Source organism: Geotrypetes seraphini, chromosome 2 (assembly GCF_902459505.1).
Source record: "Geotrypetes seraphini chromosome 2, aGeoSer1.1, whole genome shotgun sequence".
In the NCBI taxonomy this organism is placed as follows: domain Eukaryota; kingdom Metazoa; phylum Chordata; class Amphibia; order Gymnophiona; family Dermophiidae; genus Geotrypetes; species Geotrypetes seraphini.
This window is the reverse complement of record NC_047085.1, coordinates 126,561,429-126,580,875: the sequence shown is the minus strand read 5'-3', so window position 1 is coordinate 126,580,875 and position 19,447 is coordinate 126,561,429. Positions and strand designations below refer to the sequence as shown.

Here is a 19,447-nt window from a genome sequence, read left to right as displayed (position 1 = left end):
GATCTGTCACCAGGTTATCTCCTTTCTCATTTTTCTTGGAGTCATTTTAATAAAAATACACGGAGAGTGCAGTTATTTACTTATCCTTTTATAAAATCTTGCCACTACAAGAGGTTCCTTGAGAAAACTTTCTCTTTTCAGGCCGCTAAAATGAATACATGGCTCGGAAAAATGATGTTAGAAGCTTCTTCTTATTTAGATTTTAGGAAATTACTAAAGACTCAATTATTTAATAGGCTGTCATCATAGTGGTTTCGTCTTTTCTCTTATTTCAACCATGTTCGCATTCTATTCTTATGTTTCTTACCTACATGGTTTACATTTTTATCTTGATCAATTTTATTGAAATGTATGTACTGGCTTTTATTGTATTTTATTGAGATTTTCATTGAAAATGTATGTATGTATTGTTTTTCTCATGCTGTGAGCCGCTTAGAACCTCCCCGGTATGGCGGCATATAAATAAATAATAATAATAATTATTATTATTAAAGAGGTACAGGTGTGGGAAGGGAGGGCGCGAGTGTGGCGTGGGGGAGCGGGAGGAACAGAGGAGGCAGAAAGGAGGGCGCAGGGGGGTGCCTCCTACCCTCACTACGCCATTGGACAAATACACAAGTAAATAACCATATTTCAGCATCAGTATTCACTGGCATGTACTTCGCTGGCAAAATTTGGGTGGGGTAGGTCAGGGCACATGCACAAGTAGATTATAGAATACTATAATTTACAATCATTCTTTAGCAATTCCAGTGCAAGCATTTACACCACCTCTACGGATGATGTGATTACATCTTAAATATAGATGCATTTTCAACCACTTTTCTGTGTAGAATAGACTTCAAAAAAGGTCCTTTCCTAATGTTTAAATCTAGTTGCCCCCTTATAGAAACACTCTCCATCAGTGGCGAAACGAGGGTGAGAGGCACCCTCATCTCCGCCCCCACCGCTCCTTCTCAAATCCCGCTTGCGGCACCCTCCCTCTATTCCCTCCCCTTCCCCCGTACCTCTAATTGAAGTTGTTGGTCGCGGCAGTCAACAATGTCTTCCTCATGACCCTGTTGGCTCTCCCTCTGACATCCCCGTTGGCTCTCCCTCTGATGTCACTCCCTGTGGCGTCACCTCTAGTTGAAGTTGCTGCTTGTGGCAGTCGACAACATGCTCCTCACGACTCCGTTGGCTCTCCCTCTGACGTCAGCACCTGGAAGTGACGTCAGCAGGAGAACTGATAGGGTCACGAAGAGCACATTGTTGACCGCTGCGAACAACAACTTCATGGGGGAATTTCAGGGGGAAGGGAAGGGGGCGCCCGTATGGAGGGGTGGAATAGAAAGAGGCGGGGGGGGGGGGCAGAAGGGAGGAGGGGGGGACAGTGCACCCACCAACATGGCACCCAGGGTGGACCACCCACCTTACCCCCCCTCCCCTTTACTAAGCCACTGCTCTCCATGTACCTGTTTGTAGAACATCCTGGTTCTTGGGCACTTACATAGCTGTTGAAATAAAAATTAGAATTGGAAATCATTTCAAGCAATACATTTTACTTTCATTTTTGCTTCTTTTTTAAAACAGGGAAGGCCACGGCAACATTTCAGTGTTTGCTGTCAAAATGGCTTTGGCCACAATATGTGGAGGAAAAATGATGGACAAATTAAGGTGTAAGTAATTCTTGTTGCCCCTGAAATTTGCCTCTTGGACATTACATGTTATTTCTTGGATGACTGTATAACACTTTGAGTATTATATACTGATGAAGTATGAAACAAGAATAAATGTACTTTTATCATCAATTACTCTGGTATGTGGCACTGCCACAAGAAAGGCCACAAATCCAACCTTTCAAATGGAATTCCTTCTTCTCTGTGAAATCACCACAGTAAACCACTGAGCTAGGTATAAGTAGTAGTGGTGGCCTGCATTCCCTAGCCTTGCCTCCCCGACCATACTGAGCTATAGTTTATTTATTTATTTATATTATTTGTATTCCACGATATCTTAATATTCTGAGTCAACTGGCTTCACTCTCCCATGCCTGCTTCACTTCTGCTAGAGAGGAGATGATGGACTGGGGATAATTTTTGAGCCCCTCTATAATTGCCCTCACCATCTGCACCAATCCAGGCTTCTTTACACACTCTGTGTATAACAACAACCCAGGATTGAAGTATAATGCTCTGGATTGTGAGGTACTAAAGCAGGGGTCTTCAAATTCAGTCCTTGAGATCTACAACCCAGCTTGGTTTTCAGGATTTCTACAATGAATATGTGTGAAATCTATTTTCATGCAGTGGAAGCAGTGAATGCAAATAGATCTCATATATATATTCGTTGTGGAAATCCTGAAAACCAGGATGGGTTGTTGGCCTCAAGGACTGGATTTGAGGACCCTTGCACTAGGATGTCCTTAGTAGTTAAAAGTGCTACAGACTGTCCTGGGCTCCGTAGAAAAGGGATTAGTCTCAGACACTATAGTGTGTTACATTCTGAATATGAGGAAGCCTGAATCAGTTCAGGAATCAGCACATGGTGGGGGGAAAAGAGGTTCATTGTGGATACAAGTAGAATGTCATCATGTGACTGGGCCAAGCAGTATTCCTGTCACATATCCACACCCCCAGGTACCAAAGTTCGCTGTAAAAACATAAACACAGGGTTACACATACATTCCACATTCATTCCCTTCAAACCCGAGTCTTCCCTGGACGCCATCTCTCCAGGTCTCCAGAGTCCTTTCTAACCCTCCATTGGCCCTCCTGGTCTTCTGCAGTGTCCAGTGCCATTACCAGTCCCTCTGCTGGTTGCCACTGTCCCAGCCGGTCCCTCCACTGGATTGCTCCTCAGTCCTTTGGCCAATGCTCCCAGAGTCTTCAGACTTTCCCAGTTTCTCCATTGCTCGGTTGTCTTATCTAGCACACACACATAGGGGGCTCTCCCAGCCTCTCAGTCATCTTCTCGCCACATGCACCGAGGACTCCAAGCTGCTCCATCACCCAGTTGTCTTATCTGGCATGCATGCACTGAGGGCCCTCCCAGCCTCTCAATCATCTTCTCACTGATGCACGCACTGAGGATTCTCCTTTACCGGTTCCACCTTTGGTCATCAAGCCTGAGCAACTTCTTTGACTCCAGGCATTAGTGAGTTCCCGGCTACTTCTTCAGCACTTTCCCTGCTGGTGTATAGGTTCCCACAGACCCTCCCACCACCATGCTTTCTCTGATGCACCAGCCCCCCTGTCAGAACCGGTCAGCCACATAGGACCAGGCCTCTGTGTCTTTCCTCCCCCCTGGTGTATAGGTGCCCACAGACCCCTAGACTTCTGTTCTCTGCTGCATTAGTCCCCCCTGTCAGGACTAGTCAGCCTGGCCACTACTCCGCTGCACTGGGCTACCTATCAGTGTTAATCAGCAGTAACCTTCAGGGCTTATCAAGAATTAAGCTAAAGCAGCATTCCTCCTCCCAAGTGTTGCCTAGCTCCTGAAGGAGCTTCTGAGCTCTTTGCAGCATCACAATCCACTCAGGGTGAGTGGAGAGCTCCCAGCAGCACTAGCAACTCTTATGCAAATCATCTTATAACTCTTCTCAGGCTCTGAGTTCCACTGCTTGGGCTTCCTCTGCTGGCCAGTGACAGGTACTCCACCCTGTCACATGGGAGTTGAGAATAAAGAGGGGATTGGTGGGTGTATGTAGGTGAAAGTAAGGTGAGATTGATAGGAATGTGTACAAATATAGAGAGGGTACCAACATGAGGACGTGTAATCTGGGAGAGAATGAGGATCAGATGGGATGTGAAATGTGTGTGTTAGAGTGAGGGGATTCAAAGAGGAGGGGTTTGTAAGTGAGAAACATTTCTTTGTACATCCCTCAATTAACTATTAGTGCACAGTCATGATTAAGTTCCTAGCCGCCCCCCTTCCCACCAAGATTTTGATCATCCCTCCCAGAACTATCCTGTAAAAACTCATAATTGGATAACAGAGATTTCCTGTGCAAACAGCATCCAATTACTTATAGTTGAGTTATGTACCCAAACTCACAAGTTCCTTGCAGAAGGCATCAATCATTTTTCCCAGCCCTTGTCTCCATGGGCAATGCTCTGTCTCCTTAGTTTTACCTTCTGCAAGCGAGTTGAGAAGGAGTCCTTTTAATCTGCTCTGCTGTAGATTCATTCTTATTTTGGGGTTTCTTTTTTCCTAGAGGCTTTTCTGTGCTTGAGGTTCCCAGTAATCCTAGGGCAGTTCTGCCTAGGAGATGAAACAGACTTTTTAGTCTGTAGCTGGGAGGGCCATTCTTTTAAAAAAGGACTTGCCTGGCCAGCCTACCCTAATACTTTGGAGATCAGGATTAAATCCCTTGTAAACAGTGCTCACCCCAGAAGATTTCAGGCGCTGGAGTACAGGCTGATTTGACTCGGTAACTGGCCAGAAGGCTTGGCAGTGGTCAGCTGCATTTCCTCCCCCTCCCCCCCCCCGAAGGATCATGTCAGAGTGTGTGGGGTGAGGGTTTCAGGCTCTCTTATCTGAAGTAGAAATCCTTCTCCATGTTCCAGCTGGAGAGAGAGCTGATGCAGGCACTGGGATGAGTCTGAATTTGCTCAATTTGAAGGTTTCTGGTGCTGTCCCAAGGGTCCTCTATCTCTAAAATCCATTTTTGAGAATTTTTGGTCTTTTAGTTTTGCTTCCATGGGCTGTTTTTTAAGTGCAAAACGCCACCGCTGCAGCCATCTTGGATTTCCAGGTTTAATTTTAAAAGCCTCTGCCTCAAAACACCTTGATTTTGTGTTAAATCGATTATTATGGACTCCTCAGGTAGTTTGGCCCCCAAAATACTTCAGTTACACATTACAGGAATAATGTTAGGGGAGCGTAACTAGGGCAACGACCCCCTGGTCAGAGAGAGTCCTAAGCCAGCTGGAAGCTAAAGAAGCACAGCCTGGACTTTGCAGACCACAGTTATGTCTAACACCAGTTCTAGCAGGATACATATTTCAAATCTGATATATTCTAATCACAAAATAGAAAAAAAATAATTTTCTACCTCTTTGCTGTCCAGTCATTTTATTCTTCACATCTCATTGGTCTCAGGCTCTGGTTTCTGTTTCCCTCTGTTTATTCTTAACTCAATTGCCAGGGTCTCCTGACCATTTGACATGTCTTCTTTCTCCATGCTCACCATTCATCTTCCATATTTGTATATTTTTTTCCCCCATGTTCAGCAAGCATCTCCCTTCTCTGTCTCTTATACTTCCCTTTCTAGTATTTCCCCTATGCCCATCTCCCTGCCTTCATCTCACCATTCTATGATCCCCTCCTCCTATATACAGTATCACTCTTATGTATCCCTATGCCCCCCCCCATCCAGCATCTTCCTTCTGTGTTCTTATTCTCCCCCATGTCTAGCCATCTTCTCTCTGTATCCATATACCCTCCCATGTATACCCTCTATGTGCATATACCACTACCATGCAGATGCAGCATTCCCCTTTTTGTCTGTTCCTATACTCCCATCCATGCCTACCATCTCCCCTCTTTTTGTATATCTAGCTTCTTCCCTCTCTTACTCCCTTACACCAATGTGTCTCTCACACTCTCTCTTTCCTCCTTCCCTCTTCTATGTTCAATATTTCACTCTCTTTCTTCATCCCCTTGATTCAGCTTTTCTCTTTCCATTTCTTTGTCTTTCGTCCTCTGCAGGCCCTGCACCTCTCTCCCTTCCCTCTAGCCCCCTTCCCATGGGTACAACATCTCCATCCCCTCCCTTCAGTGCCCAGGTGTTGGTCTGACCCCTCTCCCTTCCCTCCAACTCCACACCACCCACCACATGGGCCCAGCATCAATTTCCCTTCTCCCCCCCCCCAATCCCCAGACCAGATCGAGCAACTGTCTCCCTCCAGCCAGTCCAGCAACCCAAGCAACCCCCTCCCTCCTTTGCGGGTGAAGCTGCAGCCCCCCTCATAAGTCCAGCAGTTCCTCTCCCTCCTCTATTGTGGATCCAACAGCCCCCTCCCTTGCACCCTCTCTCCCTCGCTTCTGATCGCGGCTACCTGCAAAAAAATCCCCAAAACAAATAAACCTGTGACTCCCCTGGGTTTGCCCCTTTGCGCCTCCCGGGGCAGGCCTACCAGCCTCTTCGAAGCTTCCTGGACAAAGAGGCAACATTGTATGCAGGGCTGCTTCAGAACCGTCTTCACGCTGAGTCCCTCCTTCCAATGTGACTTCCGGTTTCGCTGTTGATAGTGGAGCTGTAGTTACTGCTTCATTCATTTTTGTTCTAAAGGTGACGAGTCAAAACTGTGCGAGATAATCGTGCTTGGCCTTGGCAGGACGTCAGCCTGCTGGATTAAAGCACATATTTTAAAGCGCTCCAAGGGTGTGTGTATGGGGAACCCCCCTACATGCACACTTTACTTAGAACTATTGGCGCTCCCGTTGGGGATGGGTAGGGGAATTTTTCCCTAAAAAAGAGGGGAAAATGGCTGTTTCCTCTATAACACACACACCCTCAGAGTGCTTTAAAATTGTGTTTTAATCCAGCGCGCTGACGTCCTGCGTGCAATTGTCTCGTGTGGTTTAGTCTATGTACTGATAGATGTTTATGCAGGTCTGAGCTAAGGTCTAGCGTGCAGGTAAACCTATGCTAGCTGCTCAATGCAACTATGTAAAAGAGCTCCATAGTCTCTTGATTTTGGGCTCCTTTCTGTTTTGTCACCTTTCTTTTTCCATTTCTAAGTGGGATGAAACCAAATATATTTTTGATGTCTGAGTTCAGCAGCTACATATTACAGTGGGGGTAATATTCAACCTGCGTGGGTCAGCACTGAATATCTGGTTACAGTGGCCAGAAGCAAGTTAACCACATGCCACTTGATATTAAGTCTGGTGTCATGGTTAGCTTGACAGTTAAGGTTAGGACATCAAAAAGGCTGTCCTAACTTTATCTACTTACTTACCTGGTTAGCAGCATGAATCACTGCTAACAGCTTAAATCCTGGCTCTGCCCACAAACTGCACCTGCACTTACCAAGCACTGCCTTCTGCCCAGTTAAATCACATTGAATATCAAACCCAATATTCTGTGTATGTATATAGATATATAATCACTGAAAAGGTTCTTTAGTGGAGCAAAAATCATGATTTAGCCCTATCTATTTTGTTCCTCTTCCTTCAGATATTTTCTCCATGATTTCGGACTCCAGCGGAGTGATGGTTTATGGAAGATATGACATGTTTTTGCGAGAGGTGCTCAAGCTGCCCACTGCCGTTTTTGAAGGGCCTTCCTTTGGGTACACAGAACAGTCAGCTCGCTCTTGTTTCTCTCAACAGGTACAAAATAAAAAGTGACCTTCACACCTTTGCTCTGGATTTCCCTTCTTAAAGTATGGTCTTCATGGCAAAGAATTAGGATGGAGGGGGGAGGGGGTCACGTTGCCTCAGAATAAAAGGAGTAATACAGGCCCTTTTGAGTGCTTTCAACAGCCTTCTTCGTTGCAGTATGGTTTTATTCTGTTTTCTTTAGTACCCGATGGAAGGTTTGTTCATAATCTTCCTGAGATCAACAGCATTACAACAGGTAAAGTGAAAACTTTGGACCAGATATTGGAACAAAGAGATCCACCATCACACAATTGTGTTCCCACCTGATGCTGATAACACAAATACAGTTTCTATATTTCAAAAAGTGAAAACCACTTATCTGAAACGCTTGTCCATCCTGTCAAAGTGCGATGCTGCTTCCAAATCAGGTCTTTAATGTGTGTTTATCCCCCCAAGTAAATGTGAAAAATTTTAAACCGTTTATAAACTCCCAGTTCCATCAGACTATTGACTCCATTGTTCTCCTACTCCAGCAGAGTTTCTTTTACATCTTCAGGGAGAGCAAAAGTGCACCAGAGCTATGTTGTTATAATTCTCTGTGTGGCTGAGGATCTCTGGTCCAATATCTGGTCCAAAGTTTTCACTTATGACCTGGGTGGAGGTGTACTGAACACATTGTACAAAACAAACAAAAAAAATTTTTAAGCAGAATTTTGAAATCGTTTGTTGCATCTTGTGAATTTGGCAACATTTTGAGAAATTAGAGCAGGGGTCCCCAAAGTCCTTCCTTGAGGGCCGAATCCAGTCGGGTTTTCAGGATTTCCCCAATGAATATGCATTGAAAGCAGTGCATGCACATAGATCTCATGCATATTCATTGGGGAAATCCTGAAAACCCGACTGGATTCGGCCCTCAAGAAGGGACTATGGAGACCCCTGGATTAAAGAAACTGGGCCTCTTCTCCCTTGAAAAGAGGAGACTGAGAGGGGACTTGATCGAAACATTCAAGATAATGAAGTGAATAGACTTAGTAGCTAAAGAAAGGTTGTTCACCTTCTCCAAGGTAGAGAGAACGAGAGGGCACTCTCTAAAGTTAAAAGGGGATAGATTCTGTACAAACGTAAGGAAGTTCTTCTTCACCCGGAGAGTAGTAGAAAACTGGAACGCTCTTCCAGAGGCTGTTATAGGGGAAAACACCCTCCAAGGATTCAAGACAAAGTTAGACAAGTTCCTGCTGAGCCAGAACGTACGAAGGTAAGGCTAGTCTCAGTTAGGGCACCGGTCTTTGACGTAAGGGCTGCCGCATGAGCGGACTGTTGAGCACGATGGATACTGGTCTGACCCAGCCGCGGCAATTCTTATGTTCTTATGTTCATGAGCCAAGGACATACACTATCTTCAGTCTGTACAAATTATTTAATTACAGACTCTAGGAAATATGATCATGACAGTCCTCTGCTTCATGAAGAACATTGGTTATCGGATCCACACAGAATCTCTCTCAACATCCTTTCCTTGGTACATAAGACACATTATTCAAGAACCCCTTCCTACCTTCCATGATTACTTATACCATATCTCCCATCTAGGAACCTCGGATCCTCTTGAGTCAATGACTTTGTTGTGCCATTCTTTTGAACGGTCTGTTATGACTTTTTACATACAAGAATATTTAGTGTAACTGGCCCTACCCTTTGGAACATTTTCTTTCTGACCCTATGCCTGGAATTCTCTTTGGCCAAATTCAAAACAGATCTCAGCATTTTTCTTTTTAGGGGCACATTCCAACTTTGAACCCTCTCCTCAGCCCACCAGTGAGAAGAATCTGATTTGGAAAACTCTTGGGATCTGCCAGATTATCTTTTCTCTTTCTTATATTGTATTTCATTCTTATAAATTTGATGATTGTAAACTGCTCTGAAAGGACCTTAAGGAGTGGTAAATCAAGCACTAATAAAACTAGAAACTTGATCTTGATCTGGAGCAGCTGCAAAGCAGGGGTGCGTATGGGTGGTTCTGAATGGACTTACTCTGACCATAGCTGTAATGAGAGAGTTTAGATTTGAAGAAGGAGCACTGAACAGTAAGATGATTATTTTAGAACTGGACTCATGTATAAATAGTATGCATGTCCTTTTCTCCCAGCGAGCTGGAGAATTTTCAAAACACAATATACTGCATACTTTAATTTTAAAAATTAACCTTGAGAATTTACACGTTCTCTTTTTCCTGACACTCATTCTATGGGTCTGTTATGTGCCTATTATGATTGTGATTTTAAATGAATGCATTTAAATGCATACCCCTCCCCAGCCCTGCCACAGGAATTTCTCTACTTAATCCAGGTAAAGTTACGTGTGCATGGACCATGCGTGCATTCCTTTTTGTGCTTAGTTAAGCAGGGATCCAATTATTTTCTGAACATATTTCTTCTTTTTTCCCCTTCTGATTGTCCTGTGCTCTATCTATGCCTTTGTCAGCAGCCGAACAGAGGGTCTAGCAAACCCAGAGCTCCTCTCATATTGTAGCCCACCATGCAGAGGAAGTTTGTGGTTAAGTGGGCGTGAAACAAAACACGTAAGATTCAGGAGGGGGTGGGAATACTGAAATACTGGACTTGGGTGTCAATGTAGCATATTTATGGTGTGTATTGCACCATATTCAAAAACCTTTTTAGGACCAGCATATTTTCAAAGGCCAGCTTTTTATGTGTCTCACCCGTTAGATGCCTTAGATTAACATCCCATCTAAGAGACTGATCTAATAAACTGTACATCAGAACTATGAGCTGAAGTTCAATACCAAATTCCCTAATGTGTTAAAAAAAGATGCAATGAACTAATCATATGAAAATAATATGTGCTCAGATGTGAGTGAGTTCACTAATTGCCAAGGAGGAATGCATATATCAGGCTTGCGTTAGCAACAGAAGTTGTTCTGGAGATTTTGCGTAGAGGTTGTACCAGGAGCTGGAGAGTCATGCACATTAAGGGGCAAATTCTATAAAGGACGCCTTTATTTTATAGGATAGCCTGGGCCCTTAGGCCCGGATTCTATAAACTGCGTCCCGATTGTAGGCAGCTATAGGCTGTAGGGAGTTTTTTTTGCAGAGAAAATGATAGAATGGACTTAAGTATCTTACGGTGAGTGGGAATTAGGAGTTTAAAGCAGCTACGAAAAAACAGACTTTTAGCTTGGATTTGAACACTGCTAGAGATGGAGCTTGATATATTAACTCAGGCAGTCTGTTCCAGGAATATGGCACAGCAAAATAGAAGGGTCGGAGCCTGGAGTTGGCAGCGGAGGGAAGGGTACAGATAAGGGGCACTTACCCGATGAAGTTCATGGGGGGGGGCAATGGGGGAGAGATCTTGTCGTAGAAGAGCCCTGCCATCATTTTGGGGGAAAGTGAAGGTAGGATTGGAGGTTGGGGCTCTTTGAGTTGTGTGTTGAGTGTGTTAAAGAAATAACGGGGGTTAGCGCTAAGAGAGTTAGTTAAATGGGTGTAATATTCTTGTAACCAGCCAATCGGGATGCACGTTTAAAAAAAAAATGCTCCCCATATAGGTTGTCTATATTGAAGGCTTCTCCAGGAGCCTAGGGAGGCCCGCATAACCGCCTAAGCTTGCCTAAGGCTAGGCGTAGCCTTAGGCGAACCTAGGTGGCTGTATGCATCTCCCAAGGCCAGCAGGAGACACGTACAATGTAGGCCAGCAAAATGCTGGCCTACATTGTAAGTAGACGCAGTTGCTACACTTATCGCAGAAAGGGATCTCCCTGCTGCAATAAATATAGCGGATGCAGCTGCGGCCGCCAGTCTCCCCCCTCTCCGAACAATTGCGTCGGGAGGGATTCCAACCCCTCCTGCCCGAAGACTGCCCACCCACCCCCACGTATATCACAGCAGGAGGGGGCCCATCCCTTCCTGACCGAAGACCACCCACCACCTCATGTAGATCGTGGCAAGAAGGAGCCCATCCCTTACTGCGATAAGTATAGCGGCTGCATCTACAATAACCCAGTTCTGTACAGAATCCGGGCCTTAGTGCCTAAATGATTGGTGCCTAACTTTAGGCGGCCTTTCTTGAATTTACCCCAAAGGATAAATTTCAATAAAATAAGAAATAAATTGCTCACACACAAAAAAAAGAAATGGATATGAAATTCTCACTGAAGTTAAGAGTGGAAGAATGAGCTGCCTTTCTTCTCTTCCTCTAATGACACATTAAGGGCAGAAGGGCTAATTCTATAAAACAGACACTAACATTTACACATCAGTTAGGTATGTAAATGTTTTCAATACAAGAATACAGGTATATGCACTAGTGCTGCCCGATTTCTGATTCGAATTGAGTGAATCGATTCGTTTTTTGTATTTTTTTTAAATCGGCCTGGCTGATTCAGTGGGGGAGGGTCAGTCGGAAGTGCTGCAGCATTTACGGCCGAGGGTGCGCTTCGCCGTTAATTCTCCGATACCCGCTGAGGTAAGGAACCCCCACCTCCCTTTATAACTCAGCGCCACCGCAGGTTACCGAGCGCTTAGGGTGGCCTGAATGTCCTGGTAAGGAAAATACCTGCCGCGAGAAAATGGCAGTTCGGGCTTTGTGCAGCTGATGGTATAAAGACGCATAGCTGGGGCAGGGAGGAATGATCTCCGACACCCCCCCTCCCCACACACACACACATACTCCCTCGGCCCTTCGTGGTGCTGTCAGCGACCATTGGCCTAACCATGGTACTTCTTCAACCAGCAGTCCACAGAAAATTTCTGCCGGTCCGTATAGGGCTGCAGCGATTCACTTAGGCAGCCTTGAAGTTTTTGCTGAGTCGATGCAACTTCCTTTTTCTTCAGAGGTGGCGCGATCCATCGAAGGACCCAAGACTGCCTAAGTGAATCGCTGCTGCAGGCAAGTACTGAGAGCTGCTGGGAGGGAAGGGGAGGAAGCTACTGATGGAGGCTGGGAAGCTGCTGGATAAAGGGAGAGCTAATACTGAACCTGAAGGAAGGGAGAAGGAGAGATGCTGTTGGGAGGAGAGAAGGGAAGAAAGTTACTGTTGGATAGAGGGAGGAAGGAAGGGAGAAGGGGTACTGCTGGACAGGGGAGGAAGAAAAAAGGAAGGAAACAGCTGGCAGGGAGATTAGAGGAGGGGAAGGGGTCAGGGTGGAATAGAGAGATCAGATGAGGATAATGGGAGAGACAGGAATGAGAAAGTAGAGAGATTGATGCTGGGAAAGGGGATCAGCAGAGAAATAAGGAGAGGGGGACAAAGATGCTAGATAAAAATGAAGAGAGCAGTGAAGCTGAAATGAATCATTTAAAAAGGAGAGAGGGGGCGCAGGCTGGATGGAAAGGGGAGAGGGGCATAGAAAGAAGGCAGATACCAAATGGAAGGGGAAAGGGCAGACAGTGGATGAAAGGGGCAGATGCTGGATTGAAGAGACAGAGAGGTCAGACGCTGGAAGGAAGAGAGTGAAAAGAAGATGAAAGCAGAAACCAGAGACGACAAAAGGTAGAAAAAATAATATTATTTTCTGCTTTGTGATTACAATATGTCAGATTTGAAATGTGTATCGTGCCAAAGCTGGTGTTAGACCGTGAAAGTGAGCTATGATTTAACAGAGAGAGGAAAAGTCTTTTTTGTTTGTTTATTTTGTTTACACCACAGCGCCAATGTGGGTAGGAGAGGGCAAAGGGGGTGAAGAGGCTATAAAATAAACCCACCAGGATGTTTATAAAAACCACCCAATTGAGCAGGAAAATCTAATCAAAAAAATCTATTCAATAGGTCGAATCAAATCGAAATTGTTTTTCCTGAATCGGGCAGCACTAATATGCACATATTCGTGTACCTATACACACATACTCTGCCTTAATTCTATTCTGCTGATATATGCATAGCTTGTCTTTGACTGGTAGGCATGCCCGTGGGTGAAACTCAAATTTAAGTGTGCAAATTATGGAATACTATAACACAATGCTTAGGCGTGATCATTTACATTAGCTCAATGCACATACGAGTATATACCTGGTTTCCTGTATAGCAATAGTTCTCAACCTAGACTTCAGGACACACCCAGTCAATCAGGTTTTCAGGATATCCGCAATGACTATGCATAAGAGATCTGCATACAAGGAAACAGTGCATGAAATCTATCTCATGTTTGTTCACTGTGGGTATCCTGAAAATCTGGCTGGCTGGGTGTGACCCGAGGACTGAGCTGAGAAGCATTACGTTATGTAGTAGGCTCCTTTCAGACACCTATTATAGAGCTGACCACTAAAGTCCCAGGACTAAAAAATGGTTTGCTTAACCTTCAGGTCTTCTGTACCTTCTTTGCATTCAGTTTTGTAAGTACAGTAATTGTTATTGGATTTAAATGAGCAGTGTGGTAATGTCTGTGAGTCTTTGCACAGTTTACTTGTGCTCAAAACTCCCATCTACTAAGGACAGCACAGAATACTGTGTGCTGATTCTGTGCTTAGACTTCCACACTTTTATATCAGCCCCCAAGTAGATGTGTATGAGGTGAGGTAGTAGTTTGGGTCCATAATTGGTAATTTCAGAAAATTAAGATGTATGTATATTCCATTGTCATGTCCAATTCTGTACTATGTTTTCAAGCACTCACAGTATACAAAAAGGCGTTGTGTTCCAGAGCATTTCCATTTGGTATTTTTAAAAAATTTTGTAGCGTCAATTTATTCTCATTTTAAATAAAAATTAATACTGGTTGAAGATATTTTTGAATTCCACAACTGTCTTATTCTTTCATAAGCTCAGTTACAATTGTTTGGACTGGTTTCTAATCTAATCTAATCTAATCTAAATCTTGGGTTTATATACCGCATCATCTCCGCAGATGGAGCTCGACACGGTTTACATGGTTAGGGAAGGAACGGAACTCCAGTGGAATTATATAAGTATGAGAGAAGAGAGGTTGGTGTTTGAAATATTCATATTTTTGATGTAGATTTTTTTTTTTAAACCCTTTTGGGGGCCCTTTTACTAAGCTGCACTAAAAAGTGGTTTGTGGTATCAGTAACATGGGACTTTCTTGTGTACTGAAGCCACTTTTAATTATTACTATTAATTATTTCTATAGTGCTACCAGACATATGCAGCACTGCACAAAGTTACAAAAAAGACAGTCCCTGGTCGAAAGAGTTTACAATCTAAACAGACAAACAGGATGTCATGGATACAGTTAAGGGGAACGGTTAATCTGCTGGCTGGGTTGGTGGGCAGAGGGGAGTAGGGTTATAGATTGAAGGTTATATCAAAAAGGTGGGTTTTCATTCTGCTTTTCAACAAGGTAAGGGAAGGGGCTTGATGGACAAATTTGGGTAATTTATTCCAGGCATAGGGAGCAGCTAGATGAAAGGAACAAAGTCTGGAATTGACAGTGGAGGACAAGGGTACAGCTAAGAGTGGCTTATCTGAGGAACAGAGTTCTCTGGGAGGTGTATAAAAATATTATTCTATAATAACATCCAGGTGCCCTGATTGTGTTACAAAATGCAGCCTAAGTTGGCATTTGGACACTAACACTTACAAGGCCAGCCTGTAAAAGGCAAGTGTAAATGTTAGCACCTAAATGCTGGCACCTAGGTGTGCAGCTTAAAATAATCTTGGTGCTTCAGTATGTGACTTACCCATGTCCATCTACATGCAAGGCATGCTCCCTTTGCACTTAGACACCCAACTGGTGGCCTGACTTCCATTTGCGTGCCTAAAGTTAGGTGCCTAATTGGCATCCAGCTTGTGGCACACTACATAGAATTAGGGGAAAGAGCACATCGCATAAGAAAAAGGAGTTTGTCTAAGATATTCGTACTGTGCATTTTCTTTATTGAATGATATTCCCCCCCCCCATTGTTGTCACGGGAACAATGTCATAAAGAGTGTGCCCTCTTTTGAACAAGCACACACGCTTTTGAAAGAGTGTGCACTATTTGCAAAGAGGATACACACTTTCTAAAAGAGTGCACACTATTGATGGCAAACAGAAGATATATTTTAATGGACACTGTGCACAAGCGCTAAGTCACTTTTCCTTGCACTGGATACGGCAGTGCCAGACCGGAACCTAAACTAAGCAGTATGAGCGATCAGGACTAACTAAATCTTTCAAATGGACTTTAAAATGGACTTTGAATGATTAAGAAGCCAACACAAATTGATGAGTATAAGATTAAGGGCTAGATTCACTATGGGCATGGATCGGATCGGATCCATAAGGGATTCGAACCGATCCGTGTCCGGGGGGCTTATTCACGAATCGCCCTCATGCAATGAGGGTGATTGGAATCATGTCCCCAACCGCCTGCCCAGATCCCAATGCATATGCAGACCTTCTTTTTTTGCGAGCCCGTGGTTTTAACCCGCTTTAAGCCCACGGGTTAAAACCACGGGCTTGCACTGCGGGGAAGGGTGGGAGAGTCGGGGCAGGCAGGAGATTGTGGCTGAAAGCAGAAAAACAGGGCAGAGAGCAGGGCGGCAGAATGCTGGGCATTCGGAAAGGACCTGAGCAACTGGTCCTCAGCAGTCGCTTGTTTGTGATCGGCCAGCCCAGTCGGTGTTGCAGGGTTTTTGTTTGTGAATCGCTGCCTGCCATAATTTGAATGCCGTTCCCCCTTATTTTCATGCGCGGATCGGAGGATGATCGGGACACAGGTTAGTGAATCAGGTTGGAGAGAAATCAGGTCGCATACCGATCGGTACACAATCAGTTTGCTTAGTGAATGTAGCCTTTAGTCTTTTTTTTTCTGGTTCTGTGAAGTTCTGGCTAAGGGCCGTTTGTTAGTTCACTGAGCACTTTATTTAACCTTGTAGTTGAGATAGCTATGTAGATATTGTGTTATATAATGTTATTTATGTAGAATGTTTTTAAGAATAATTACAATAAAGAAATTAATAATAGAAAATTAACTAGAGAGCAATTTTTTGTATGATAAACAAAAAACATGACATTTCCGGGGGGGGGGTTCTACTTGTTTTTGTTTGCCAACAACACAAAATGATGTAAAATATGATGTTGATATTTCTTTTTTCTTTTTTTTTTTTAATTCTTTATTCATTTTCAAACTTACAATAAGTGTGACATATGTTCAAACAAATTAACAAAAATACATCACTTAATAATCATCATTGGTACAAAACATAAACTCTTATCACCCCCCCTTCCCACCCTTTCCTACCATATAACCATACCATATAATGTTGATATTTCTAATAGAAAATTTCTTATTTCTTATAGAAAATTGACCTATCAGGTGAGGGAGAGGTATAGGATTTAATATACTGCCCTTCTGTGGTTTCAGTCTGTATATTATATATACAGGTACTTATTTCATACCTTGGGCAATGGAAAGTTAAGTGACTTGCCCAGAGTCACAAGGAATGCATTGAGAATTGAATCTGGTTCTTCTGGTTGTCAGGCTACTGCACTAATGACTAGGTCATACTCTGGCATCTACATAATAGGTGCACTGTTTTAAAATTACCCCTCTCGGGACCAAGTGGCCATCACTTTGAACTGCAGTGCTCTGTCCTTTGCAACAGAAATTAGCCAAGTAAGCTGCTTGGGCTGGGGTAAGAAGGACACTGAGTTGAGAAAAAGATCTTATGCAGAACAGAATTAGCAACTCTTGCTGTTGGTTTTATGGCTGCTCATAAAATTTTTACATTTCTTTTTTCTACAGAAAAAAGTCAGCTTAAATTCTTTCCTGGATACGCTTATGTCTGACCCACCACCACAGTGTCTGGTTTGGTTACCACTTTTGCATCGACTGGCAAATGTAGAAAATGGTGAGTAGAAGGCCCGCTGCATGCTTAGCAAGGGATTCACACTGCAGGCTGACCTGCAAAAAACTATTGTACTGAGATCATTGACCTAACTACATTCAGGATGACTAACTTTCCACTTTCTTTTTTTTCCAAATTCTGATTTGATTTCTGCATTACGTTAGAGAAGTCTAGGGTGCTCAACGCTTACCCTTGAAGGCCTTGATCAGGTTAACAGCAGTGAATATTTATGAGAAACAATTGTATACCTTTAGCCTTCGAACCAGGTTCATTTCCATAGCTTGGCTCCCTGAATCGGAGTTGTGTACCCCCTGCTCTAGGTGCAGCAAACCCTATGTTAATACTGTGCAGGCTCTAGTATGAGGCTTTCTGCATGGGTCCTTCTGTGTTCCACAGATAATATGTAAATAGCACCTTATCCAAACTGCTACTTGTATAATAATTTACATGTGCAAAGTAGCTTTTAAATGGGTAAATGGTACTCTAAACCCTTCCAAAACAACCTCCTTAGTTCATGTGTTTATTTTAGAGCTGAACATCGATTACAATTTTTAATTGCACGATTTATCACATAAAGTGCACCTCACATTTCCTCCTGTATAGTGCAATATATACATAGCAGATGTAAATTCTCAAAACTGACACATTTCAATTCAATTATCCCGTAGAAAGGTTGTATATCAAATCCCATTACCCCACCTTTAATAAACTAAAAATAAAATAATCTTAACTTTGTTGTCTGGTTATTTTATCTTTCTAATCATCTCATTCTGCATCTCTGGTTCTGCTTCCCTGTGCTCTTCCTGCCCTAGTTCCATCTTTCGCAATCAACTTTTCTTCCATTTTTCCTCCTCCTTTTCAAATCTGTCTAGTTTCCATCTCTTCTCTTCCCTGCCATTCATGGGTACCCTCTCTTCCCTTCTCTCTTCCCTCTCCTCCGTCTCCCCACCACTCCATGCTCACCATTTCTCTCCTTCCCTTCTCCTCTCCTCTGTCACCATATCCCTTGTTTTTTCCATCCCTATTTCTAGAATTTGGCCCTCTCAAACATCACCCTCCCCCCATCTGCACCTCTTTCTCCCAGCAAATCTTCTGTGCTCCTACCCTCTCCCTCTCTCCCTGCCTTGATTGGATCTCTCTCTCTTTCACTCCCTCCCTTCTCTCACTGGTCAGGTATCTCTCCCCCCCCTGTGATTGGTCATCTCTCTCTCTTTCCTTCCTCCCTCCCTCCCCCTCTGATGCAGTTCAGTCGGGTCGGGTCGAGTCTGTCTCCTCCCTCCCTTCCCCCATGGTTGGCTCTGTCCTCCTTAAACTTTCATAGACTCTGGCAGTGCTAGTGATTAAAGCAGAGCACTGCCTGAAGCTAGGTGGTTCTTAGGGCTAGATTCACTATGCAAACCGATCATGTACCGATTGTTTTGCGACCTGATTTTACTCCGGCCTGATTCACTTACCTCTGTGCCGATCCGTGCATGCAAGTGAGGGGAACGGCATACAAAGTAGGCAGGGACGCGATTCATTAAAGAAATCTTGGAAATCGACTGGGCTGGCCGATCAACACAAAAAGTGACTGCTGGGGACCAGTCGCAAATGTCCTTTCTGACTGTCCTCAGCCTGAAATTCCAGCCAGTAAGCCTGGGTGAAAAGCCAAGTTTTGATGGCTGTCTTAAAACCTTTCATGGAAAGCTCTCCCTAAATCATCAGGGGTAATGAATTCTAAGAGCTGTAAAGAAGAATGCACAATGACATGTTGATTCATAGTCGGCAGCCCACACAAATATGTCTCCATGATTACACTTCCCCTCACACATCTACTATAATAAAACCCTAAGCGCGCATGCACACATCAAACTTCATGATCCCTGCATCCGAGATCCGTAGCTCCGTGCCAGTAGAACCTACTGCGCATGCAGAGTTTGAAATGGTGACCACGGATGCAAGGTGACGGAGAACACTCCGATGACTGCCCCCTCCCACCCTCACTCACTGTAAGTCATGACATGTCAAAATCTGACTCGCGAGGTAGTAAATCTGGCTTGCTGGCACAAACCGCAGCCGCCGCTGCTGCTTTTCATTCACGTCTGCCCTCTTTAAAGCAGCCTGCTGGGGATCGCTGGCCGACTGTAGCGAACCTCGCAGGCCGCTCTCCACCTCGGTAGCACATTCCCTCTGACGCGATCCCGCCTCTCCTCTGACGTACGTGATCGCTCATAGCGCCAATTCCCGCTTCTAAATTTGAGCACCAGACTTACACCTTCTGAAACAGTGTAAATGCTGGAACCCAAGTTACGCATGCTGAGGCAGTATTCTGTCACTATGCGTGCAACT

At 44.1% G+C, this 19,447-nt stretch overlaps 1 protein-coding gene across 10 annotated transcripts in view; it reads left to right on the top strand.

Annotated features, from left to right (window-relative positions):
- The window catches only part of DTNA (dystrobrevin alpha), a 597,879-nt gene that overhangs the window by 416,790 nt on the left and 161,642 nt on the right, over window positions 1-19,447 (top strand). For all 10 annotated transcript variants that reach the window (XM_033933728.1, XM_033933727.1, XM_033933729.1 and 7 more), the window contains 3 exons: window positions 1,573-1,658; window positions 7,166-7,320; window positions 17,017-17,122. In XM_033933728.1, coding sequence (XP_033789619.1) covers window positions 1,573-1,658; window positions 7,166-7,320; window positions 17,017-17,122 — 347 coding nt within the window. The remainder of the gene's footprint in view (window positions 1-1,572; window positions 1,659-7,165; window positions 7,321-17,016; window positions 17,123-19,447) is intronic.